We start from the raw sequence: 27,968 nt of genomic DNA on the forward strand, positions 1-27,968 counted from the left end.
AATGTTAATAGGTTAGGTTGTTTGTTTGAGTTCTGGTTAGAGATAAACTTATCGTATTTTCCTGTGCCAAAGATAAATAAATTATTCAGTTTGAGTTTAGGCCATTATACATTGTTGAAGTTTCAGTTTTGCTTACCTAGGTAATATGTGTAATTGGTTTTGTAAATTGTATTGTAAATTTCCTTGGTGGTTTTGTCTGATTTTGTTGTTTTCTGGCTGCGGGATTTACTATACACTATTTTACCACAATAATCCACCAAATCCTTCACCGATTGTAAACCTATGCAATGTAGATAAAAGTTTGCAAGACGAAATTGCTGGTTATATGCCAGTTGTTGAGTTAATTGTGGAGGCTACAAGTAATGAAGGGAATTTCAAAGGAAAATTGTGGAAACAGCTATCCTACTTTGTTGACAAATTTGGGAACAGAATGACTGGTACAGCTAATCTTGAAAACTCAATAAATTACATGATAAGCTTGCTTGGTTCATTTGGTTTGGACAACATACACGGTGAAAATGTGTCAGCCCCACACTGGGTGAGGTAAGCATTTCTTGTACTAGGTACAGTATCTTTAAAGCTAAATAAAGGGTACAGTTTCTTAACTGGGCTATGCTAATATTTATTGAAACTATCGATTCGATTAGTAAACCTTCATGCGATTTTTTCACCATCAGCAAGTTTGGTTGGTTAGGTTAGGTTATGATAGTTTAATTTTATAAGTTAATAGGGGAGAGTGGTACAAGGTGGGACACGGTATATAGTGGGACATTCCATATAACTTTTTTTTTTCAAAGCCATGTGGCCAGTTTCTCTCCAAAAGTGTTCTAACAAGGGCAACAGTGTGTTTTAAGTTAGTTTTGAAGTTTCAGTCATGTTGGAAAGTACTGAATGACAGCCTGCTACAACTATAGTCTCAAAAGTTACTTTTTTGAGGTAAGCAATCATCATTTTCTTATTAAATTAGTTTGATAAACAGGTTAAATATGATATGCCTAACATTAAAAAACCTTCTTTGTTCAATAGAAGGAGGTCAGGGATGTCTGAGCTGCACTGTTTGGAGTAAAACTTAAAAACAACATAACCCTACATGTGGGACAGTTATTTGTGGTGTATAGTGGGACAATGTTAAATAAGGTGGTACAAAGTGGGAAATCGGTACATAGTGGGACAAACAATGATAATTGATTTATCATACTATTATACCAATTCATAATAGGCTATATATATATAAGCATACCCATATAAATATATGACATGCCTCATCTGCTTGGTAGGTTACCTAGAATAGGACCTAGGTCTGTTAAATAAATAAAAAAACCGTTAACTTACTTTTCACGGTGAACCCTAACGCGGTTTACCCAGAAACACCACCATTTTCATAATTTTGTGTTAGGCTTAGGTATTTTTAAACTGTTTAATACATCTATTTTCAATTAAACAATTTCTTTCTACTTTTTTACCTACTTATAACATTAATACAGTTTTATGCCAAAGTACACCTACCTTTAACTCTTAAAATAGGTATAGACATATTCATTCATATCATAGTTATTCATTAAAGAACATTAGTGGAATTTTACAAAAAAAATGTATTTTTTCAGGTCCATTTAATGCCGTAGTTTTGCCGCAAGAGGTTTTTGGAGCATGCAGAAGATGGAGGAATTTCGAGCCTTATAGCCTATGTTGATTACTAACTATGTACTACAGGTTTTTAAAGGTCACACATATTAATAAATTTTAAATTTTGACTGAAACTGTCTTATATATGTATACCTCCTATGCATAACAGGATGTCCCACTTTGTACCATATGCTGTCCCACTTTGTACCATATTGCTGTCCCACCTTGTACCAGGGTCGGTACATGTTGGGACAAGTGGTATAAAGCGGGACAAACAGTTTTTGGCCTTTTAAATATAAGTTAATAATTTTGAAAAAAATATCATTAATAGTGTTTTAAAAGTTCTTTATTTTTGTGTAAAGATTGTTCTTCTAGGTCAACTAATATTGAAGAAAAAAATGTTTTAATATTTTCGTCCCAGTATGTACCACTCTCCCCTACAGTAGATATATTTTAAAATATCGATTAATCAATATTTTCCTATTCGATAGTTTCAATAAATATTAGCGTAGTCCAGTTAAAAATCTGTACCCTAAATAAATCCAAGGCCAAATTTATTGTTATTTTTGTCAATAATTAGGGTAGGTACTATCTTGGCTGCACTTTAGTTTACGTCCTAGGCTACATTTACTCACATACTGTTCTGCAGTTTAGTTAAGGTTAGGTTTAGTTTAGAACAGTTTCATTTTATAATCAGCTGGTAGTTAATGTAGGTCTAAGTTAGTTTATTGTTATTTTAGTCATTAACGAGAGCACGCCCCGTGGTCGCAAAATCGACCAAAAGTATGTATTGTGCAAACTTCTCTATTTTCACCCTACACTGTAAATGAAACATGTGATTGGAATGTCTTCCATTTGTTTTGATTTTCTGTTTATATTTTGTTGATATTTTGTCATTGTGACGCTTGCGTCACAGCGGCGACGCATCAGACGGTAAAGATCAGCTGATCACTGGGGGCAAGTGGAACCACCCACATCTGAATTATAATACCATAGATTGCATTGAGATGAATGAGGGGCAAGTGGGTCAATAGGGAAATTTTCTGTAATTATGGGATTTTTTTAATTATAAAAATAGATATCTCTATCCGTTTTTAAGTTACAAACTTTTCCATAGGCCTTTGTGGAAATCTGTAAAAAGTGTAAAGAAACGTAAAATTGCAAAATCTTATAAAAATAGGAAATTATAACAAATTGTGTTTGGTATAACTCTCTGGGCACATGATTCACTTGAAAAAAAATGTTTTTTAATATAGGCATCTAATTTTTTTAATCTAGCACATATTGTTAAGTATGGTCATTTAGTAAAAGAAAAACGTAATCTCTTAGTTTAGATATGAGAAAAAAGTTTAAACTTCAGTTGATGAAAAGCCGATAGCCTAGGCCTATCCTTTGATAATCGTCTTCTACCTCACTTTAGAATATTCTTTGCTTTTATTTTCATGTGTTTGATAAAGTAGTGGATCTCATCAACCATGGATAGTCATAGTTTGTTTAATGCTTTTCCAATGTACCTATTCAATTTCTCTTCAATTACTTTTCCTGCCCTGCAGTTAAAGGGTTTTAAATGGGTTAATCATGCTATCTTGGAATAGCTATACAGAATTATATTCTCATTGGCTGATAACGACTAATCTATTTACATAAGTCTTTACTGATATCTCATTGTTGTTAATTCTTTACTTCATAAAGATAACTTAAGCTCTTAATCCTCAAAAGCATTAATTTGTAAACTATCCTGATTTTACAGTCGGTTTTACCTAGCCTAGTGCCTTCCAAAACTGCCGCTTGGGTATTTTTTTAGTGTGTGTATTATTGTGTGTGCATCGATTGTTAGGTTGATTTTCAAACCAAATTATCTAATTTCTTCTAAGACATTTTATCCAAGCTGTTCTCCAATTTTGTATTAGGAATCTGCAGATAATTTTTATGGTGAAATTACTTTTATTAATTTAAGTTACTGTGAGCTGTTGAGTGTTTATTTTAATTAGTGTTTTACATAATGATTTCACCAGGTTATTCTAAGTTTGTAATCATTGTCGGAGCTCTAGTTATTATCGGATGTGTCGCAGGTTTTGTGTTCTATAAAGTAAAAATGAATGAAAATGAAAATTACACCCCTGTGGACCACTTATGCCAAAAATTAGTCAGTCCAACCATATCGAATGAAATTTCCAAAAATGCTGCGACTGTATTGGAAATTCTAGACTACGCAGTAGTAGGGAATTTTCGTAACAAAACTTGGGATGAACTGTCTTATTTTGTTGATACATTTGGAAGTAGACTCGCTGGAACTGAACGTTTGGAATTGTCAATAGATTATCTTATGGAGTTATTTAAGAGGTATGGTTTTGATAATGTACACGGAGAAAATGTTACGGTACCAGTCTGGCAGAGGTAAGATATTATGGTAGTTATTTTTGTATTTTCTTTTTAATCCAAGTACTTTTATTGTTTTATAATTAATATTGTTAAACATTTTTTGTAGCTATTAAACAAATTAAAATTAGCCCATAAACACACCTGAAATGTCCTAATTTCATAGCACTCTTTGTGATTCATGATGGTTAATAACTTTTCCAATTACACTTTGGAAACCACTTCTATGTGAAGTACCTACTAATCGTCTTAATCTATCGTGTAGGCTACTAGTTTGTTTAGTCTTATAAGCTTATGGTAAATTCAATACTTCCAGTTAAAACTGTATTACTCAAACTTATTATTTGCAAAATTGTCTTGTTCAACTTATTTAAAAACGTATTTAGATAAGAATAAGGAGATTTTTAATGCTGCCATAGTTTATAAGAAATTCAGGACCGCCCTAGGGGCGGGACGGCCAGGTCATCCACCCCGGTTGCCGTGGCCATGGAGTGGTTTGTGGTCAGGGGGAGTGTGTGGGCGTGGAATGTAAAAAGAATTACCAGTAACCTTATTATCAAACAACAACATTGTTGGTGAACAAATATTTTACAGGAAAATTTTAAACCTATAGTCAATAACAATGACTATTTTTTTAAAGTGGTAATATATAACATCGGTTTTATTTATAAGATATGTAACGTAATTTATTACACAACTTGTACAATATCTCACATGATGTGACTTGATGGCAACTTTTCCGAGTCTCAGCATACTGCACATACAATACGCCCACACTCGCTTCTTGCTTGATTAAATGTAATGTTTTTAGTACCGGTAGCCTAATCATTAGTTCAATGTAGTGTGTTACGATAAGTTCAGTAAGAGTTCAGTGCTCTGCGAACCAAGAACAATCTTAGTAAAATTTCAATCTTTAAAATAATATTCTTTATCTTAAATAATATTTTGTACTTTAATTTTTTTTTCATTTTCAGGCAAAAAATAGTTTGGATAAGGATAAAAATTATCTACCGTCGAAACTCGGAAGTTGGTTTATTTTGAAAAAAAAATATAGGCCTATATAAAAGGGGGTCCTCTTACCAAATATGTTTGAAGTTTTGTATAAAAAAGTCTTGAAATGGGTGTTCTTGCTGATAACCGTGTACTAAGGAATATATTAATCTTTTTAATTATGGAATAGGAATAGGCCATAAGATTACTGATTTTGTTTACATTAACCATCTATGAACCCATTCTTATGGTTTTAAATCATCTAAATAGGCCTACTGTATGTATAGGGTTTATACCAAATATGTCCGATGTATCAGACCCCCCCCCCCCCAAAATAAAAACCCTAAATCCCCTTTTTAAGAGGAGGGGGGGGCACAGATTATAATATAATCCCGCCCCGGGCGTCTCTGAGAATAGTACTACCTTCTCGATTTTGGGTTTTCATTTACCCGAGGATATTGTAAAAATCATACCATCTTGATACTTTGCAAGTACTTGACAAAAGTCAGAAAAAGGCTATGTCCCTAAATTGGTTTGTCAATTTGGTTGGCCAAAAAAATATTTAAGTCTTGTCTGGGAGCTAAAAAAAACTGAATAAAATTGTTGATTGTCTTTCTTGTAAATATTTTGCTTGTAAAGAATCTTGACATTTCATTCATAGTCAAATAGTTGTGGACAGCCTATGGCAATCCAAGGAATGGATCCAATGTATTGTTTACCGAGTTGATTGGCGGTCCTTTATTACTGCCGATCGACTGAGATAGCATTAAAGGGGACTAGGGGGCCTAAAAATACGTAATTTTCTTTAAATAAATAAATAAATAAATAAATAAATAAAAATGCCTTTTATTAGCAAGCGCTCCTCAGTACAAACTGTTTTACAGGATGACTCTTGTCAAGTAACTAATCCTAACTTAAAACTAAAGACAAAACAAAAATACTGATCCCCCTATTAACAAGATTTTAGCTATATACAAAAATACATTTTCTTTAGCCTAGATCTAAAAGCTGGGACACCCAGCATCTTCAGGTCACAGGGGAGGTCATTGTACATTTTAGGCCCAAAGAACGAAAACCCTCTCTTTCCTACTTCCAACCTCACCTTCGGGAAATGAAGCTTTTTGTCTTGTCGGGTATTGCGTTGAGACACCCGATCGCGGGTGACCAGTCTTTCAATGAGGTACGCTGGTTCCTCTTCGGCCAGTACCCTGTGTACCAGAGTGCAGGTTTGCCTCCTGCACACAGCAGTTGAAACTGCAGTTAAACTGCACACAGCAGTTTAATATTATAAATAATTTTTAAACAATGCAATATTGAGATTTACCTAAAACCCCTGTTTATTTGATAATATACAGGATGTCCCGAAACTCTCAACCAATATTTTAGGGCATTGTTCCTGAGTAAGAAACATATCTAAATATCATATTTTCAGGAAGTCCTTAGTTACTCATACAGCCGCCATTTTTTTCATTTATTAATTTTTTCCTAAAAAAGTGAAAGATACAAAATTAAAACTTTGCCCAAACATTTATGATGGCTAGACAAAGCTAGAACAAAATTATGGCAATTTTTCAAATTCCTATTTTTTAAGATTGAACAAATATTAACTGAGATATGGCAGCTTTAATGATACGTGACCGGATACATGCACTGCTACTAACCTCCAGCGGGTCATGTACAGTATCACTAAAGCTGCCATATCTCAGTTAATATTAATCAAATCTTATAACATAAGGTGTCAATCGATTTGTAATTAAATTGCCTTTAAAACGTTATTCTTGTAAAATCTATGGTTTTTGAGTTATTTAAGAAACACAATTTTCCATGGCCGCCATTTTGTTTTATTGCATTTTAAAAATTGCCATAATTTTGTTGTAGTTTTGTCTCGGTTTTGTCTAGTTGTCATAAATGTTTTTGCAAAGTTTCAATTTTGTATCTTTAACCATTTTTTTATAAAAAAAATTAATAAATGGATAAACAAAATGGTGGCTGTCTCAGTAACTAAGTGAAGTGAAAGGTAAAACTCACACCACAGTTAAACATAGATACTTTATTAGCCAAGATCCCAAAAGTAAGTCCTCAAGCTCAAAACAACAATACAATAAAAACAAACATCAAATATGCAACATATGATAGCAATTATAAAAATACCAAACAGCACATCTTCTCTTTTCTCTTTTTTTTTAGTTTATTTGTAAAAATCTGAATCACTGTATCTAAGAGGTGGTTTTACACTTCTTTTAGGTCTGTCATTTTCATTGCTATTGTAATTATGTCCAGCATCAGTTTCAGTTCCTTGGTCTTCTTGGTATTGGTGTTCAAATCTATTTCCACCATTTTCAATAGGCCTATGCACAGCTATTATATGTCTCCTGTTCCTTCTGATCGTCCCTGCCTGTGTATTTATCAGGTAGGACCGAGGATGATTTGATTTATTCTCAACATGTCCATAACGTTTTAAATCTGGAATCCAAACTTTGTCATTTTGATCAAGCTGTGAGAGATCTCTTACACCTTTCCTTACATCGTAGTTTCTCTTATTTCTTTCCTTGATTGAAAAATCCTTCTCTTTAAACTTTTGCAATCTTTCCCTTGTTACCTGTCTGAAGTTATTTATTGACGGTAATGTTGATCGGAGCTTCCGTGAATAAAGTAACTCTGCAGGTGAGAGACCAGACTCTAAGGGTGTATTTCTATATTCTAACAATCCAAGATTTGGATCACTACATTTCGTTAGAATCCGCTTCGCTATGTCAACTGCTTTTTCTGCTTCTCCGTTTGATTGTGGATACCTTGGGCTTGATGTCACTATACGGAAACCATATTCTTCAGCAAAATTTTTAAAATCCTGAGAAGTAAATTGCGGACCTCCATCAGCTCTTACCACATATGGTACTCCATGTCGAGCAAATATATTTTTCAATCTAGCAACCACAGCTCCAGTAGTCAATGCATCCACATAAACCAGTTCAAGAAATCTAGAATAGTAATCTTGCACAACTAAATACCATTTTACATTACATTTCAAAAGATCAATACCTAAAGACTCCCAGGGATTTTTTGGTAGTTCAGTCAACAGTAATGGTTCTGATTTGTTACTTCTTTGCTCCAAGCAAACTGGACAATTTGTTACAAGTGTAGCAATATCTGTTGAGCAGCCAGGCCACCACACCGATTCATACACTCGCCTTCGACATTTGACAATTCCCATGTGACCTTCATGTATTTTACTCAGTATTTCCTTTCTCAACGATTTTGGAATAAACAGTCTTGTGCCTAAAAGGAGGAATCCTTTACTGATGTTTAGATCAGTCCTGTACTTCCAATACACCGAATTTTTATTCCAATTGTTATTCACAATCCAGGATTTAATTCTTCCGCATTCCTCATCAGTATCCTGAGCTTCTTTGATTTCCTTGAGCCTTTTGTCAGAACAAGGAATAGCATCTAAAATACTCTGAACAAACAAATCTTGTTCCAATATGTCTTCATGTTCTTCATTTGACTTAATGGGGTTCCTAGACAAAACATCTGGTACATAAAATTCCTTTCCTTTCACATATGTTACTTTATATCTAAAACAAGCCATTCTCATTCTTAACCGCTGAAGTCTTGCCGATAAGCTAGCGATTTGTTTACTTCCAAGCACCTGAACTAAAGGTTTATGGTCAGTCATAAGTTCAAACTCGGTTCCTAAAACATACTGTGAAAATCTCTCACATGCCCAAGTCAGTGCCAGTGCCTCCTTTTCTATCTGAGCATAACGCATCTCTGTCGGTGATAAAGATCTCGATGCATAGGTGATTGGTTTCCACTTTCCATCCACAAATTGTTCAATCACCCCTCCTAGGCCAAATGACGAGGCATCAGCTGCAACTCTGGTTTTACGATTTTTGTTGTAAGACACCAGAACTGGATTTGAAGAAATTAGGGATTTAATTTTATCCCAAGCACTCTTTTGAACGTCAGACCAAACCCACTGATAACCTTTCTTAAGTAAAATTCGCAATGGAGCTGTAACTTCAGCCAAGTTAGGAATAAACTTCATCAAATAATTAACCATGCCAAGAAATTGCCGAAGCTCGTTAACATTATTTGGGGTTTGCATTTTCATAATGGCCTCCACTTTCTCAGGATCAGGCTTTATCAATCCATTTTCAATCAAATGTCCTAGAAATTTAATTCTGTTCACATTAATGTTACATTTATCTTTATTAAGTGTAACATTGTGTTCTCTCAATCTTTGTAATACATTTGCTAGTCGATGGTCATGTTCTTCCTGTGTTCTACCGACCACAAGTATATCATCTGCTTGGTTTACTACCCCATCCAGTCCATCCAAAACTTGGTATATCCTCTTCTGGTAAACCTCTGGGCCAGAATTAATACCGAATGGTAACCTCTTGAAAAAGAATCGCCCAAAAGGAGTTATAAAAGTCGTAAGCTTGTAACTTTCATGATGTAAGGGAACTTGAAGAAATCCATTTGTAGCGTCTAGTAATGAAAATATTTGTCCGCCTTCTAATTTACTTAGACTTTCTTCTACAGTTGGTAGTTGCCACCTTTCTCTCTGAATGCTTTTGTTGAGTTCGGTATAATCAACACATAGCCTCACTCTATCACCTGTCTTACGCGGTACAACAACAATTGGTGCACACCAGTCTGTTGGTTCTACCACTGGCTCAATTATTCCCTCAGAATGCAGTCGATCCAATTCTTCTTTGACTTTGCTCAATAATGGAGCGGACACTCTACGAGGGGCTGCCACAGCAAAGGGACGAGCATTTTGTGTTAGTGCAATTCTGTAGTTTTCCCCTTTCATTTCACCAATAGAACCAAAAACATCAGAAAACTGAGAAAATATTTGGTTAGAGAAAATCGAATCTATGTTGAACTGAATTAGGTTTAATTTCAACATTGCATTTCTACTTAAAAGTGGAGTAGGTTGTTGCTCAATGACGTAAATATCTTCTACAATAGATTTATTTCTAAAAACCAAAGTAGCAACGATCTTACCAACCACTTTCAACCTAGTTTTCCCCGGACCAAATAATATTTTACTTGTTTCACTCGTTTCCAGTTTTAATTCCTTGCAAAGATCATATCCAATTATAGAAACATCTGCTCCAGTGTCTAACTTAAAATAAATATCATGCCCCTTGACATTAAGTTTTACTTTACAAGGATTTTGTCCTCCAACCTCTTCTATGGTCAATTCCCCTAAATAGGTTTTAGGTTTTTCTAATGGTTCATTACTTTTATTAATTTCTCTCACTTCAAATCCTTTGGTACAACATCTCACATAGTGTCCCTTTATTCCACATCTGAAACATGTAGACTGATTGGCAGGACAATCATTGCTATTGTGATGACCAACAAATCCACATTTGTTACATTTACCTTTCTTTGAAAAGCTTTGATCTTGACTTTTATTGCAAGAACTGTCCCTAAACCGATGTTTAGTGGATTGATTAATCCCCTTATTGACAAACTCAATTTCTGGTGATTCCCTCACTACTTTTTGTTGTTGTTTTAAACTCTCTGCTTGTCTTGCTTTCAAAATTGCTGTACTTAAAGTTAATTTTTCATCCAACTGTAAATTTTGAGAAAGTTTATCATCATTTACCCCAATTACTATCAAATCTCTAATTAGTTCATCTTTTAATTCTCCAAGTTTACATCGCTCTGCCAGTTTGTGTAAACTATTTATAAAAGAATCAACAGGTTCCCCCTCAGACTGACGTCTTTTTAGAAATTTAGCTCTCTCATATACAATATTGATTTTGAAACCTAAGTAAGACTCAAATCTACCCTTGACAGTGTCATAACTCTGTAATTCTTCATCTTTTAATCCGAAAGATGTTAGAAGGTCTTCTCCTTCATCTCCTAGACAGTATAAAAGCATATTAACCTGATTTTCCCCACTCTTACTGTCTAATCCTGAAGCTAATCTAAACCTTTCAAATTTTCTTATCCATCTAGGCCATTCAGAAGGTTCCCTGAAATTGAAAGGTTCAGGTGTGACAAGTTGGTATTGAACTGTACTAATTGTACTACTCACTGCTTCAGCCATTCTTAGTTCTTTCTTCTCCACAAAAGTTTATTTAACCTGACACCATGAAGTGAAAGGTAAAACTCACACCACAGTTAAACATAGATACTTTATTAGCCAAGATCCCAAAAGTAAGTCCTCAAGCTCAAAACAACAATACAATAAAAACAAACATCAAATATGCAACATATGATAGCAATTATAAAAATACCAAACAGCACATCTCTAAGGACTTCCAGACAATTTAAATATGATATTTAGATAAGTTTTTTACTCAGAAACAATGCCCTAAAATATTGGTAGAAAGTTCTGGGGACACCCTGAATATCATTGAAATGGGCCAAAAACTAATCACTATATTTTCATTCACAACTATTTAAACAAGATTAACTTTTACCAATTTGCATGAAATTTTGTTGCTAATTTTAACAAAAATTTTAAGGGAACCCACAGTATTAGATTGGTTTTGTTGTATTTGTATGTGTTGTTTCAGAGGTAACGAGTCAGCATTCCTGATATCTCCGAGATACCAAAAGCTCAACATGTTAGGTCTCGGCTACAGCGTGGGAACTCCCGAAGAAGGCATCACTGCTGATGTTTTAGTTGTCAAGTCATTTGATGAATTGCACGAACGAGGCCCTGAGGTGGGTGTTCAACAACCAATCATAAGATCACAGGTCGATCCTGAGGAAAGTCAGTACTTTTTGATGCTTCAAAACTGGACCCAGCACTTCTTGATCATTGAGCTTTACATGAAAACTCTTAAATAAAGAACCAGCTGATCTCAGTAACAACACATATCACTTAATTTCCTTCTACACTCACGCTCCATTTAGTTTGAGAAACATACACAAAGTTTGAGGCTCATGATTCCGAGGTATAACACCACTGAGTACAACACAACAGTACAAACATGACAATCATGTGTAAGAATTTCCTAGTCAACCATCAATACAGCTACTAATTGATTCCAAACTCAAACTCAAATATCTTTAGTTTTGACAGTCGTCACAAACTGCATAATAGCGTCAACCAGGGCCGGACTTACCTATGGGCGAAGGGGGCGAGCGCCCGGGCCCCCGGGCCAAGGGGGCCCCGCCAGGGGCCCCCTTGCTCAGTAGTTTTTATTAATAACTTCGAATTTTTTATGTTTTTTTCAATTAATCAGACATTTACCAAATGGCCTTCTTTGGAACAGCTTTATTTTTATTTTCGTAATCCTGTATTTAAGGTTATTGTTAAGTGCATTTTAAGGCATTACTAGGAATGAAATTCTTGACCCTAAGAGACTTTTCCTCAGAGTTGTACTGGGGCCCACGCTTAGGTCTGGTTTACATGAGCATATGCTAGGCTGTGACGGACAAGTTTCAGTTTCAATGAAGCCGCTCGCCCGAACGTACGGCCGCGGCGAATGAGTTGAAGGGGGTGGGGCAAAAATAGAATAAATATGAAAACCTCTTGTCTGACGTAGAACATAGCTTGTAAAATTGTGTTGTGTTAATTTGAGATTCACTGGAGTTCAAATACTTTAAAAAATAAAAACATTGCTCCGTTTATGTTTTATTAAATGTTATTCTTTTCTTTTACCTCTAAGTATATACCAATCAGGATTTGAAGGGGTAGAAGTATATTATCCGTTCAATTTAAAGGTTTTGTAAAATAGTACTTAATTAAGTTATGCGTCAGAATTTTGATCTCCAATTTAGTCATTGGAGTCAAAATCATACAGCGCCAGTAAGATTTTTTAAATCTATATAGGCACTTTACAACAACTATAACTATAGTCGTCTGATGTTAACAAAAAATTACATTTATTGAGCGTTGTCGACTGAAATCGTAAACAAGCGATAAGCAGAAGCAGCTGCAACAATAAAATGATAATGAGCTGATAAGGGATCCTGTCTATTCCTGTCTGTCTCACGCACGCGCATACACACACATAAAATGAAAATGCCTTATCGCCTATCCAAAACAATTTAAATCACTTTACTCCCATAGTTTGTCGTTGTCCTTTGAGACTAGTGGTCACGTCAAGTTTTAGTTTTGGTTGAAATGAAGTTTTCAAAGCTGAAGTGAGTAATGTTATATTCAATGCTATGTTTGTGTTTTATTAATCGATATTGGATCCATTTAAACATATCTTTCAGTTACTCATATAAATAGTTAGCTTGTGAGCGTTTATTAGACTTTTATTGCAAGATTGCAAGATTTTTCTCGTTAATAAAAAACTCAAACTTGAAAGTCCTTAATGGTAGGCTACTTTCCATGCTAGGACTTTAACATATTATAAAAACGAGAATGCCATAGGTATCAAAACCATTATGAAAATAAACATAAGTCATATTTTATATCATTATGGTTTTTTTACGAAAAAAAAAACAAAATCTCTACAACCCAACAGTTGTGTTTTTGAGTTAATGAATCATAATGTTAAAAAACCTAGTTCCAAGCCTATTTTATTTGCTGTAGTAATTTACTTAGTAGTATACAAAGCTGACAAAATTTTGCCAATAAATTTCCTAATAAGTTACTCGCCGTTTGGAATATATGTAATTACAACGGCTATTCAGGGTCCATGAGAATAAAATAAAGTTCATGATTATTCATATTAAAGTACGACTAACAGCTAGGAGGCCTGGGGTAGGGGTACTTAAAATAGTAAAATAGTAATGCGTTTTATCAATCAAAGATTTGCAAATTTTTTAATTGTTTTCCAGGTCGATAAAAATCAAGTGAATTCTGGTTAGAAAGTATGATCTAAAAATGAAGCGAAGTTATCCTAGTGGTGCTCAAAAGCGTCAAAAATCTAAAAAAGAAAAAAGTTTCACTGATAATATACCAAAATTGTCATCTTTTTTTAAAATTTCATCAAGTCAATCTGACAGTTTGGAAAGTGGTGTAGCTTCTACTTCATCATTTGAACCTAACCAACATCAGAATCCATGTGACGATATAGACAGCTGCAGCTCAGCCAAATTGCAACTAATTACTGATGGAGCAAAACACGGTTTTTCAGACGCTGGCATAACTCCTGGTAAGGCATCAATTGGTTGTAAATCACCAGTAATAGAGACAAACAACGTAGTTTTGTCATCGTCACCAAACCTACCGAAATCACGTTTGCAATTAGTTCCACCAGCACAGGGTGAGAATGAACAATCGTGTACTCATATCCAAAATGATGATCAGAACCAACTGGAGGGTGAAGATCTCCCTAGCTTGGATGTTGCAATGTGGGATAAATTTTCAAAAGCTAAACTGCAAGAATATTTCATAACAAAAGGACCCTCTTGCTGTCAAAATCTAAATGCTGGATTCAACCAATCAGCCAGAGTATACGACCAAACCGGTAAACCCCCAGAAACAAGGAAATGTAAAACTAAGTTTTTCTACAGACACCTTAAAAATGGTGATAGAGTAAAACGAGATTGGTTGTTATATTCTCCATCAAGAGGTAGAGTTTACTGTTTTGTGTGTAAACTATTTGATACTTCATCAATGTCGTCGAATCCATTCTGTTATGATGGGTTCAATGACTGGAAACATGCTGCTGATAGAATTTCGGTCCATGAAAATAGCAAAAATCACCGTAAGTGCCTTCTAACGTTTTTCAAGCGTTCTTCTGAGGCTGGAAGAATAGATACGGAGCTTCAAATCCAAATTAATAAAGAAAAAGTTTACTGGCGAAATGTATTAACAAGAATAGTTTCGGTAGTTAGGTTCCTATCTGAACGTGGACTTCCTCTAAGAGGCGACTGTGAGAAATTCGGTAATGTGAATAATGGAAACTATTTAGGTGTTCTTGAATTGTTAAGCGAATATGACCCGTTTTTAAAAGAGCATATAAATAAGTACGGAGGTACTGGAAGTGGGAAAACCTCTTACTTATCCCACAAAATCTGCGATGAGTTTATTGATGTTTTAGGGAAGCAAGTGTTACAAGAAATTATAAAGGAGGTGAAGACATCTAAGTATTACTCCTTCTCAGTAGACTCAACACCAGATGCTTCACATATGGACCAGCTAACTTTCGTTATTCGATACATGAAATCGGGTGAGCCAAAAGAAAGATTTTTGAAGTTCATTCCCATTTCTGCACATACAGCAGACCACCTCTTTCACGAAGTTACTGGACTATTAAATGCAAGTACGATACCCATTTCAGATTGCCGTGGACAGTCTTATGATAACGCCAGCAACATGAGTGGGCGTTTTAATGGCCTCCAAGCAAAGATAAAGGCAATAAATGAATTAGCCGAATTTATACCTTGTTCAAGCCATTCATTAAACTTGGTTGGAGTTTCAGCAGCAGAGTGCAACTCAGAAGCTGCTAGATATTTCCACTTCGTCCAGTCAATTTACGTTTTCTTTTCATCTTCTACTTCGAGATGGAGAGTTCTACTAAATAACCTTAAAGGTAAACAAAAAGTTGTAAAGGCTCTGTCACACACAAGATGGTCAGCTCGAGCCGATGCGGTTTTTGCAATAAAAGATAACTACACAAATATACAATCCGCACTAAAAACGATAGCTGAAGACCTTGAACAGTCAGCAGACACAAAAATACAGGCGTCTGGATTACTGAAAACTATGGATCGTTTTGAAACAGTATTTCTAACTCATGTATGGAATGACATTCTGGCCCGGATTAATCGCGTAAGCAAAATATTGCAAAAGCCCACTCTAACTCTTGCAACCTCAGTGACACTCTTAAACTCGTTGATTAAATTCATCAACCAGAAAAGAGACAGTTTTGACAGATACCTCACATCAGCTGAAACAGCGATAGGTTTGAAGTTTGAAGATTGTAGGAAGAAGCGTACTACAAAACGCAGTTCTAGGCTTGCATTTTTTGACAACCCTCAAACCCCAGAATCAATACACTCAGAAAAAGATAAACTGAAGATAGAGGTATTCTTACCAATCATTGATTCCATAAGTACACATCTCAAAGAAAGGTCATCAAAATATGACATCGTAGCAAAGAGATTTGGTTTTTTAGAAGAAATCATTACTTTGAATGCGAAAGATTTGGAAGCTGCTTGTAGCACTCTGGCAGAAAAATATAAAACCGATATCAGTAGCAATGAACTATTAGAAGAGTGCTTACATCTCAAATGCTTTTTAGCAGAGGATCAAGAATTGGAACGATTGCTCCTGAAAGCCAATACCAATGAAAATGAAAGTGAAGATGAAAAAGACGAAACTGACTCGAACACAGAACTGCTTAACCAGGAAGATCACAGAGAAGAAGAAATGGATGTTGACGACCCAAACCCAATACCTGAAGTACGAAAAGAATTTGCTTTAAGCCAGGAAAACCCCTTGAAACGGACCATAGAAGAAGATGAATTAGATTTACTACCAGCGACGTCATCACGAAAACTAAATTTAAAGACGACATATAAATATTTACTTGACAATGGACTTATCTCAGTTTTTCCTAATATTGAAATTATTTTAAGAATATTTCTAAGTATGATGGTCTCAAATGCGTCGGCCGAACGTACATTTTCCAAATTGAAACTTGTTAAAAATTATTTAAGAAACACTATGAAGCAGGAAAGATTGAACTCATTGAGCATACTCAGCATAGAAAATGACATTTTGCGGCGACTTAATTTAGAAAAGGTGATCGAGGATTTTGCAGCCAAGAAATGTAGGAAACAAGAGTTTTAATTGCCAGGCCAGCGTATCACTCGTGTCAGAGTGGGAAGTGACATAAGGACAAATAGATAGAAATAACGATGTTCTAAACATTAGCCTATAATTATTATTCCATAAAAAGCAAACTCTAAACTTGTATCTTATAAAAGTATTAAAAGGTTTGTTAGTAAAATTATAGTAGTGAGTTACAAAAAAGTTAAAGCCTTAAAAGTGTATGCATTATTTTTTACTTACAAAACGTGTTTGAATATATTTATAGCTTATTCCATTATATCTTTAATTAGTTTTTTCATTTAAGCTCCAAATAGAATGTTTTTACAGAAAAACTAAATTTAATTTAAACCTTTTACAAGTGTGTGTCATTTTATTTTTATTTTATCTATAGTTTTTATTATTTGTTACAAAGGATATTTCATTTTAATGTATTGCAAAAAAATGTGTAAGGTAGGTATAATACATTTTATAAAAAATAAAGTTACAACAAAAAGAAACTTTACGGTACAGTACAATGTAGTTATTTTTAAACCAAAAATATTACATCAAATAAGTTTATGCAAAATACAGCATACTATTCTAACAGGTTTACTTATCATTTCACCTTTACATTGCTTAATTAAAATTAGTAAACATGTAATAGGCGATATATATTGTGTATTGTATATTCTCGTATGTTCATACTGGGGGAGGGGGCCCCATTGGCAAATTTGCCCGGGGCCCCTGAAGTCCTAAGTCCGGCCCTGGCGTCAACAAAATTTCTCTCAAACAAATCAAAACAATATTTTCTTATGGATAAAATCTAAAAACTAAAGATCATTGTTTTCTTAAAAACTAAAAAGTCTTCAACACTATAACAACAACGTGACAAAAGAAGCCTCTTAACCCCTTTGCCAAATTTGTCCACACTATTTCCATCTTCAGGGAAGTGGGCAGTGCATTGAATAGTTGAATGCCATTGTTGACTGTTATTATTCATTTATTGACTGTTATTGTAGACTGTTTATATTTAAAAAAAGCAGTTTTGAAAATCATTTATTAAGTCAAATTTCTTCCCTGTCAGTAAGAAATTGAACACAAAATAACTATTCATTGACATCTGAAGTAAAGAAAAGATAAGAGATAAGAGGTGATGTTTGAAGATGGAATTCTTAAACATGCTTAGAATGGTTGGTAGGTATATCAAAATGAGGACTTTAGCCTATTGAAAAAAAACAAATATAAAAGCTAAAGAATCCATGCGGTAATTACATTTGAGTTGTTCTTGTTTTGACTTCTTTAAAGTGAATAATCTGATTTTATCTCCGGGGTACTCATTTATCATAGAGAGCACAGACTAAGTATGTTGGTAGTCATGGATGAGGTAAAAACAAAACACTTGGATTTGAGAAATAAATATTCGTTTGTTTTGATTAATTTAATTCACATGTTCCAGCTGATTGAATAACGTAAATAAATATTTCAAGTTTAAATTACTTGCAGAATGATTTAATAGATAGTTTTTACAAAAAACTACTGAAAAATGAGTGATTTGTATAGGTACTTTCCTAGCGTAGTGGGTAAAAAAAGCTTTGAAATATGTAAATTGTTGAAAAATTAAGGAAATTATGGTCTACTGACAAAAAAAAACACTATAATATAATATATAGATTATTTTAATATGTACTATTTTAATTTTAATTTAAGTAATTACGCCATTTGAGATTCAATGTATAGAACGTGTGCCCTACTTAATGAATAAAGATGTTTACAATTCAATCCAATTATCTTTGTTAGTGAATAGAACAAATTTTACTCTATTATAATGTAAAGCTACAATATTTATAATCTTTCAGGCTCAAGGCAAGATTGTAGTGATCGCAGAGGACTGGCTCGGTAGCTATGGAGCAACCGTCAAATATCGAAGTTTAGCAGCGATAGAGGTAAGATGTAAACTATTTTAAATACGTTGTATACTACCCATTTTTACTATTTTATTTTACTACCAGAAAGTTTTATTTTTTTAACTAAGTTTTCTCATCTACGTTATCAGTGTTTTCCAGCAAGTTATAAATTTACAAGTCCACTAAAGGTAGCAAGGGCTCAGGCCCAACTTAAAAGGTTTAGGAATTAATCTCCTTGTTAACACATCAGGATTTTATTGTCTGTTTCCGGTGTCACAATTAATAAACCAAACAAAAATTTAGGACCGAAAATCTGAATTCGTTAAGAAACCAAAGCTATTAACAACTGAAGATACTCCTTTACAACGAGAGTTAAAAAGTCCCTCGAGTCAGTGCTCCATGCAGTAGTCTTTGGAGGTTATTGGCTATCACACACCATTTGCAGGTGCTAGGCATGAGGGCGCCTCACCTCTGCATATGTATCTATCTGTAAACATCATTACTCATATCTTTGTTTTAATAAGTGGGTAGTCGTGTCATTCTATCAGTGCAGTCTCGTGCCTTCGTGAAGTGGGTTCTGTTTTGATTTGCATTACAAATCTTTGGAAATATTTGGATTACAAGAAGCAGGTATTTACACCAATTTTATATTCAACGTAATCCGGAGGCTAACATCAACAATGAAATTCAAATACGGTATTATAAGATACAACAAATCAATAAAATATTATTCTAACTGGGCCAGCGTTACATATGGTGTTCCGGAAGGTTCCATACTTTTTTTAAAATTTCTGTACCTAAGATAAAACCTTACTTATGTGGATAAACATACTGGTACTATATGACAATATAAGTAGTGTCTTGATCAAATAACAATTAATTCAGAATGACTGTATTAACTTATATCACTCCTAATCGGTGCTTTGGTTCAGCTGTGAACTTATTATTTTATAAATACTGTTTTTTCTATTCACTTTTGCATACAATCTAGTTGTAATAATGAGACATAAACCATACTTGCAGGTAGCCAAAGTAGGGGGCGTGGCAGCTCTGATCAGGTCCATCACTCCGTTCTCCATCAACACTCCCCACACAGGCATGATGCATTATCAGGATGGTGTCACCAAGATACCTGCGGCAGCACTCACTGTGGAAGACACCCAGATGTTGTTGAGGATGAGTCAGAGAGGTAGGTTATTGTGATTACTCTAACCTGTTTTACTCAAGGTGTCACTTAGTAGAATTTGAAGGACAGGCGAGCCAGCTCCATTTAGAAAGTTTATTTAGGATTAAAATTTGTCGATCTAAAGATAGGATTGATTTGTAAAGAAGCTTTCTGTAGTCTTTTAGTCAATTAATAACTTAAGTCAATTTCAATTTTCAATTAAATTCGACATAAAACAATTAATTTTTTTTAAATGTTTTTGGTTAACTCAGGTTTTAGTGTTACAGGGTGCAGTTGAAAATGCTTACTTCCTGTATTAGTAAGTTTACAGGGTATGTCCCACTGATGCTTAAAAACCTAAAGGATTGTCCCCTAAACTTTGTGCAGGCACTCCTCTCAAGATCCAGCTCAAGATGGAGGCGAAGACGTTGGAAGACGTAGTGTCTCGCAACACAGTTGTTGAACTAAAAGGTACTCAGTATCCAGAGAAGGTGGTTCTAGTCTCTGGACATCTGGACAGTTGGGACGTCGGACAAGGTAAAACTGGTTTTGTCATTCCAATAAGGCTCTTTGGGCACAAGGAAACTCGGGCCATGAGCTCAGTAGTTTTCTAATATATACTAGGTGTAAGGTGTGCAGTTTCAGGTCTGCCAATTGAGTGGAGTAAACAAAGAAGTTAAAAAAAAATCTTTTATTTTAAATAACATTTGAATTTAAAAATATACTAATATAAAAACGTTTTTAATGATCAATACAATAGCAAACATTGATCATATAAATGTATAGGATTATACATCTATGCAAACTAAATATCCTTAAAATATCCCACACTCCGCACCGCCATTCTTTACTACTTCCTCCATCACTTCCTACGCCATGGACCTGTTTTCCTCGCTTCTCATAGCATTTTAGTATTGCAGCAGATAAAATCAGTAAGATAATGTACCTCTTAAATACAGTAGTCGCAATTAGTCCAGGCGCGCGGCCGCGCTAGGGCCTGGGGTGTAAGGGGGTGTGTTTATTGCTAATTTCCAATAACATCTGGGTTGTTAAGCTTTCTTCGTGGCTAGACGAGGTGGAAGGGGTGAAATGTACACAGGACGGCTAGTAGAGACGGAACCGTGCTCCCAGACTGCCCTGTAATAATTTCTCTGTATTCTTTGATCAAAGGTTGCCTGAGTGGTTTTTCCTTTGTGCTGTATTTAGATCGTCTATTAGATTGCTAACAAGCATATGCTATGATTCTTTGTTTACATGTATGTTGTTATCTCGTAACCATCATGGCAACTCATAAGGCTAATGCTAAAAACATTGCTTTGGTTTCAAATTGTACAGACATTATCAAATTGATATTAGTTTGTTTAATAACATGGACACTGTTTCTCAAAATAACCCTGGAAAGTTTAGATTAACTATGTTCAGCTTTTAATGAGTTAATTGATTACATAGTTTGCATAAGTCCGGTCTCAAAGAGCTTCGCTCGCTCCACCCAATTAGTCTGGATTGTACTTGGTTAACTTAAGCCCTAAGCCTATTTTTCATATTTTTCTGTGAATATTTTTATGATATTATGTCCTTTTATGTCTTTTATAATGAGTTTATTTTAACACGATGCGTCTGTATTTATCCAAAATAAAAGGGGAAAAAAGAAAAATCTGCGTCCTCCTCCTATTTACTAATGTTACGCCATATCTAAAACGCCAACCACAGCTTACTAGTCTCCAATGATTGTAACTGCAATTTCTTATCCTTAAAAGCTAGATTGGTGCAAGAGGGACTATTACAAAATTTTTTGACGAATTTTAAAAAAAATATAATCTTTCATCAAAATTAAAAAATGAAATAGTCATAAAAGTGTTAAAAGAATCATGTAAAATCATTCAAAATCATTTATATGGACAACGTTATTAATCTATGTTACATGTTATTTATATCGTAAATTTAAGTTTTTTTTTTACTGTGTCTAATAGGCAAAGTTTATTAATAAACTCAGTTTTCAAAATAAAATAACAATCGCATCTGTTATAGCCCAAGTCCCCACTTTTACAGAGAATTCATTATCAGACTTGATACTGACAACAATAACTTTGGGACATTTTCCCGTCTTCATTGCAGAGTAAAACCTCTGCTGGTAATAAAGTAGACATGTCGACAAGCATATAGCATTCATTCTCTGATAGCCCCTGGACTACGTATATATGAATTTTTAGGCTTACCACCGTCAGTAGCCCAAAAGTGTATCTAACTTAAATTATTCAAGGCTGACATGTTTCATCGCAATGCAACATCCTCGGTGCTCACATCAAAAACATTAAAATTTACATGTAATACAGTAAAGCTATATACTGTACTGTATTATGTGTAAATTTTGATGTTTTTGATGTGAAGCTCCGACGATGTTGCATTGCAACGAAACTATCAGCTTAAAATAATTGAAGCTAGGCACAGTTTTGGACTACTGACGGAGGTAAGCCTAAAAAGACAAGCATATGACCAGGGATAGCCCTGGAGATGGCTTTGCCAGTCATCATTTTTATGAAGTACAGTATTGGAACCGTTTATCTGTTGTATCAACACTTCCTTTGGTCCTGAACCATTCATTATTGTCCCAATTGAGCCCAAAAGATTTATGAGAGTATAGAAAGACCCAAGTGTTAACACTGTGTTCTTGAGTTTTTTGTAGGCTACTCATTTGTGATGCTTTCCAGTACTAAGGTTGGTTAAAATGAATAGAACCCTATGTAGGAATGTCGGTTGACGGGGTTTTAAAATAAATGGCTCTCAAATTAAGCAAAATAGCCTGGATTTAAAAATCTTTTTTTAGCTACTTTCCCTTGGTTAGATTTTTTCCGATTTTAAATACCAATTTGAATTCCACTTCAATCGCGTGAAGCCATTTTGCCCAGGTCATATTTTACTAGATTAAATAAAAACGGTACCGGTACCTATGCTAGTAGTCTTTAAATTACCATTTCTTAGAGAAATAATTAAATAGCTAATAAAAAGAAATCCCACAAAACCTATTAAAAATTAAATGCAAAGCAAGGTTTGTTAATATTTCTGTTGTTTTAGGAGCTATGGACGATGGAGGTGGTGCTTTCATTTCATGGGGTGCTCTGGCCTTGCTCAAAAGCCTAGGACTCAGGCCAAAACGCACTATTAGGTAATAACTTACTATCTTAGGAAATTGTCTTAGAAGGAACAATTTAGTTTGCATTGTAAGCTTAGGATTGTTATTAATTGCTCATGAGACTGTGAGGGACAAAACTGCATGCTACTGATTCAAATCTTCAAAATTAATAATTTAAGTAAACATATTTTTAGTGTAGACACACCATATAAAATATGGTTTGTCTCTAACAAATGTTGTGGTTTATGCACTTGTGGAGCTCAACCTCCACAGCCACTTGAATATCCCGCCATTAAGGTAAGAATAGTTTCTTAAGTCAAGCCATGCACCAACCCAAGACATGGCTGTGCACGGCACGTGAAGTAATTGATAATTGATCACATGAGGAAAGCGACAGACTCGGAGTTGGTGTGGTGGGTGCAACGCAACAGGAAACTTGGCTGAGTAACAGGTGCGGGGCATGGGGTAGGGCCCTAGTGAGGTATGGTGTTCAAAACATAAGTTAAGGTAAATTTCTCATATATTCATTTCTGGTTCAATAATTTATAATGTCCAAATTAACTTCAGTGTCAGTATTTCGATATCAATATTATCTAATTTAATGCTTCATGTTGTGTCCAGTCAATTTAAACGTTTTCACAAACTCATCCACACAGTGCATTAACTGTTCTCGCAACCGCATTGAACTTGTTTAATGTCCCTAACCTAACCTAACTGTGAACAGGATTTGTACATAACATTTCAACCAAAAAACATAGTGTTATTCGTGTAATGAGAGAGGCCCATAGGTTTATTAGGCTTTGATGAATTTTTATTGTTGATATTCCAGAGCAGTATTGTGGACAGCTGAAGAGGTAGGGCTAATTGGTGCTCAGGCGTACGCCAAGGCCCACCAGAACGAGACTCACAACTTCATGGTGATGATGGAGTCCGATGAAGGAACTTTCACCCCAAGAGGACTGGAATACTCAGGCTCGGACCAAGGTGGTTGCATCATCAAGGAAATACTCAAGTAAGTCATACGTTAAAGAAAAATAACCCGCTGCAGAAAACCCGCAGACTAAGCAAAATTCCAATTACCAGGCTGGATTTCTACTAAAATATTCCCTTAAAATCGTCAGAAGTATTTCCTAATTAAATAAAATTAATTTTTTAGTGAGTACTTAGGGTTTGCTGCTACAGGGAATGTATTGAGGTGTGTTTTTTTATTAAAATGTTGATAGCTTGTCCTATTTTGCTTGGAGCGATTGCAGCGATAGTCGCGTAGCGATAATCGCCCCGCGATAGAAGCTGGGCTCTGTTTTAACAGAGTTTGCGCTGTCCTGTTTTGCTTAGAGCGACCTACCTTGTCGCTACCTACAGTCGTGGACCACTGCCCTGGGTACCAGTCTGGAGATAATTGCGCCGCGACTGATGCGCAGCGACAAATGTGCCCTAATGAAAATGTTGAATCCAAATCTTGTTCATCAAGTTTTTTTCTAATTGCCTCATTGTGGATTCCAGATATTAATTTATCCCTGAGTGCATCCTTAGGAAAGGCTTTGAAGTTACATTTGCTCGATAAATGCCTAATTGCTACCATAAAATCGGCAATTCTTTCATTGGGATGCTGAACACGTGAGTAGAACGTGTAGCGTTCGGCTACCACTAACCTTTTTGGAGAATAATGTGCTTCCAACACCTTTAACAGATCCTTATAATCTTTGGAATCTACCGAATCTGGTGATACTAAGTCCATGAGAACAGCAAGGGCTTTTGGTCCAATTACAGTAATCAAAATGGATAACTCCGATCCTTCCTTTACGTTGTTGGCCTTCAAGTAGTGTTTCAGTCTCATTAAATACAACTCTTCATGAGGGTTAAACTCTCCCATACTCCCTATCGAACGGGACGTCATGGTTTTTCAAATTACTTTTCAACACTCCGCACTCTCCAAAAAGAAGTTTAACATAATTTACTTTACACCGACTGCACCATTGTGACATCTACTAAAACTACTAAGGAAATATGGCGACATCTAGATACACACCCTGCTAGACTAGAAGTGAAGATCATCTTCACGGAAATCTCCTTGACCGATCGGCAGCCAATCATAGAGCTCCACGCGGATGTAGACAGTGCAGCCACCCAGTAACTTAATACGCTTCCGGTTACTAACAATCTAATATGGTCCTATTACACTATATTACAATTGTAAACTTTTAAAAGATGTTACTTCGATGTATTCATTCAGCTTAGTGAAAACATAATAGAGCCTTTGAATAATCTATGTATATATTAATTACGTAAGCCGATTCTTTGCGTCAAAATTGTGGGTGACTGGGAAGTCGTAGAACGACGGGAGAGGGTTCAAATTAAAGGTCTTGATCCCGTGACGGCGGGAAAAATATAGAAATTCCCCAAATTTTAACACAAAATGGGATATATCTATCTATGTATATATTAATTACGTAAGCCGATTCTTTGCGTCAAAATTGTGGGTGACTGGGAAGTCGTAGAACGACGGGAGAGGGTTGAAATTAAAGGTCTTGATCCTGTGACAGCGGGAAAAATAGAGAAATTCCCCAAATTTTAACACAAAATGAGATATAACGTAAAATGTTCTCCATAAGAATAGCATTAGAAGCCATTTACTGCTGATTTTTGTTTACTTCAATACAGCTGATCGTGATTTATCACTAAGTTGGTACGCAATATTAACATTTGGATGATTTAATTGCCAGTCAATTCTGCAATGTACTATATAAAAAACGTTACCTAAAATAATGAAGACTTTTTAGTTATTACGTTATAGAATGTTGAAATAAATTATTTTACTGTGAAACTTTTCAAATTTGTGTAGAGACTTTGAATAATAATAATAATAATAATCTATATATTTAATACGCGACATGAAACTTTGTGAACAATAAGGCTTTTTTTTTGTTTTAAGATTTAACCCCACGTCTTATATACCAAAATGTTCGTCTAGGTGTGTAGATGTGCAAACTGGCTTTAGATTTTCGAAATATATCTTTTTAAGGGCGTGGGCGGCCCTTAAAGTTCCTTCCATAAGGATAACATTGTGATTGATTTGAATGTTATTATATTCTGAAACAGATGTCAATACATTAGTAAAAAAAAATTAAATCCAGCTGTTTTGTTTGGTTTTGAAATTTAAACAGGTACTTACGTATTATACGGAGGCCACTTATTTTACAGCGCGCTGCGGCGGTTAGGTTAGGTTGGGTTATCATAAGTTTTTATGACTCATCTCGTATAGTTCGATTCATAATGAAACTAGGAAAGTTCTACAAACATATTTATGGTAACCCAACTTAACCCAACCGCCGCAGCGCGCTGTAAAATAAGTGGCCTCCGTATAATACGTAAGTACCTTTAAACAGTTTGCATTTTTTTTTATTAGAAACCCGGCAAAGAAATGTTACTTATAGGACACGACGGGAGAAAAGTTTTACATTATATTTTCGTTTAAACATGTCAAGGACCCGACGACAAAGAAATATTGCCGGTCGGACACGGCGAGTCAACATACGGCAAGCAATCCAAAACGCAAGGAGCGTAGACGAGGAGCTGGAACAGTTAGTGGCAACGTGTACTTACAAAATTACACTGACAAACAAGAATTCAGCAGTATTCACTTGGTGAGATGGCATTGGTGGAGGGTCTTTCATGTATAAGGTGCATAACACAATTTATCACTCAATTGGCACCTTTCAACCGTCAGAAGGGGGGCATCCCACATATGCATTGGCACCTTTCAACCGTCAGAAGGGGGGCATCCCACATATGCCCAAATTTATATCTACGGGCGTCGAAACCGCTGTTCAAGAAAGAATGCTAAACAAAGCTAATGGTTCTTGCAGCACTGAACTGATGCACATTTTGACTCATCATTTGGTTGATATTAATCCATACGCGCAAGTTTTCAGCATGATGAGCTCCGTCCTGCAAAATACTCCTACTGAACAGCAAAAAGAACTTAGAATGCATATAGCCAACAATATACAACGACGCAACTTCTAACGACGTTGCTATATAGGTCTTGACAGATATAGGCAGTAGTGGCCTATTACGGACCTTAACCCACTTGGTTTGCCTTAAAGTGACATTTGTGAAAATAACACTACACTTCGACTGTGAAACAAATTTCACAAAGAGTAATTCCAACCATATTTTGTAACCAACGCAATAGTCATTATTTTTTCTTCACCTATTTATTACTCATTAATTAAACAATGCTAAATGCTCACATTTTTTTATAATTTCACTCTTTTTGTCACAGTTAGAAGAATTGTCGTAAGCCTTTAAAGCAACTGTCGATTTCGACAGGTTACACCTAGTATAACTAATAATGATATTGAAGAATATCTAACAATATCAAAACACAAAGTAAATCAGTCCTTTGTCTTATCATAAAATTCTCTAAAGATTTTCTTTTTTTCAGATTGATGAGCCCTATTAAGGCAACAGAGTTCAAAAACAGTTCAGACGTTGGATCTGACATAACTGTGTGGGCAAACCAGGTGCCACTGCTGAGCAACTTGAATGACAACGGGAAATATTTCTGGTTCCACCACACAGACGCTGACACCATGTCAGTGATGAACTCGGATGATTTAGACTTGAATGTTGCTTTGTGGGCTGCCACAGCCTTCGTCATTGCTGATATGAGTGTGGATTTGCCTGGAGTGGGTTTGCCACAGCAAAATGTGACTGCTCCTATAGCATGAAATGTTAAAATGGATATGTCTTTAAATTTTTTGACCAATATGATGGATACATTGTTAGAGGTTATACTGATTGATATTTTTTACCTGTAAAATTTAGTTATTGTAAGTGCCTTATTAGCTTGTAAGATCAAGTGTACAGTGTAATCTGATTCTTGTATAAATTTTTAAAACATTTTATTCTAGTTGATTTTTTTCCATTGAAGGGTCTTACCTTGATAACGGCAGCAGCAGCGCCGATATGATCCTCTGGTGTTTCTTTGTCTGTAGTGGAAGTTGAGTCTGAATTTGACTCATTTATGTCAAGTGAGTGAGTGACTTTGATATGACTTTTCAAAATCCCTCTATTTAATTC

The 27,968-nt window shown here is 35.1% G+C and overlaps 1 protein-coding gene across 2 annotated transcripts; it reads left to right on the plus strand.

The window, feature by feature from the left end:
- On the plus strand, window positions 1–27,793 carry LOC129000145 (carboxypeptidase Q-like). 2 transcript variants are annotated; one of them, XM_054427072.1, is made up of 8 exons: window positions 1–543; window positions 11,538–11,688; window positions 18,541–18,627; window positions 19,612–19,777; window positions 20,141–20,290; window positions 22,826–22,916; window positions 23,713–23,895; window positions 27,331–27,793. In XM_054427072.1, exons 1-8 carry the CDS (start codon window positions 146–148, stop codon window positions 27,614–27,616), a joined length of 1,512 nt encoding a protein of 503 aa, XP_054283047.1. In that variant the 5' UTR covers window positions 1–145; the 3' UTR covers window positions 27,617–27,793. The 2 variants fall into 2 exon arrangements, with proteins under 2 accessions (XP_054283047.1, XP_054283048.1); XM_054427073.1 differs by lacking the exon at window positions 1–543 and adding an exon at window positions 3,400–4,020.
- Window positions 27,794–27,968: the final 175 nt, after the last annotated feature.

This window comes from Macrosteles quadrilineatus, unplaced genomic scaffold (genome assembly GCF_028750875.1).
Source record: "Macrosteles quadrilineatus isolate MER2022 unplaced genomic scaffold, UCM_ALF_1.0 Scaffold_8__2_contigs__length_117827958, whole genome shotgun sequence".
Taxonomy (NCBI): domain Eukaryota; kingdom Metazoa; phylum Arthropoda; class Insecta; order Hemiptera; family Cicadellidae; genus Macrosteles; species Macrosteles quadrilineatus.

Coding starts and splice junctions, on each gene's coding strand:
- LOC129000145 (XM_054427072.1), top strand. CDS start 146: ATGTGTAATTGGTTTTGTAAATTGTATTGTAAATTTCCTTGGTGGTTT. Junction 11,689..18,540: donor TGCACGAACGAGGCCCTGAG/GTGGGTGTTCAA, acceptor ATAATCTTTCAG/GCTCAAGGCAAGATTGTAGT. Junction 22,917..23,712: donor AGGCCAAAACGCACTATTAG/GTAATAACTTAC, acceptor TTGATATTCCAG/AGCAGTATTGTGGACAGCTG.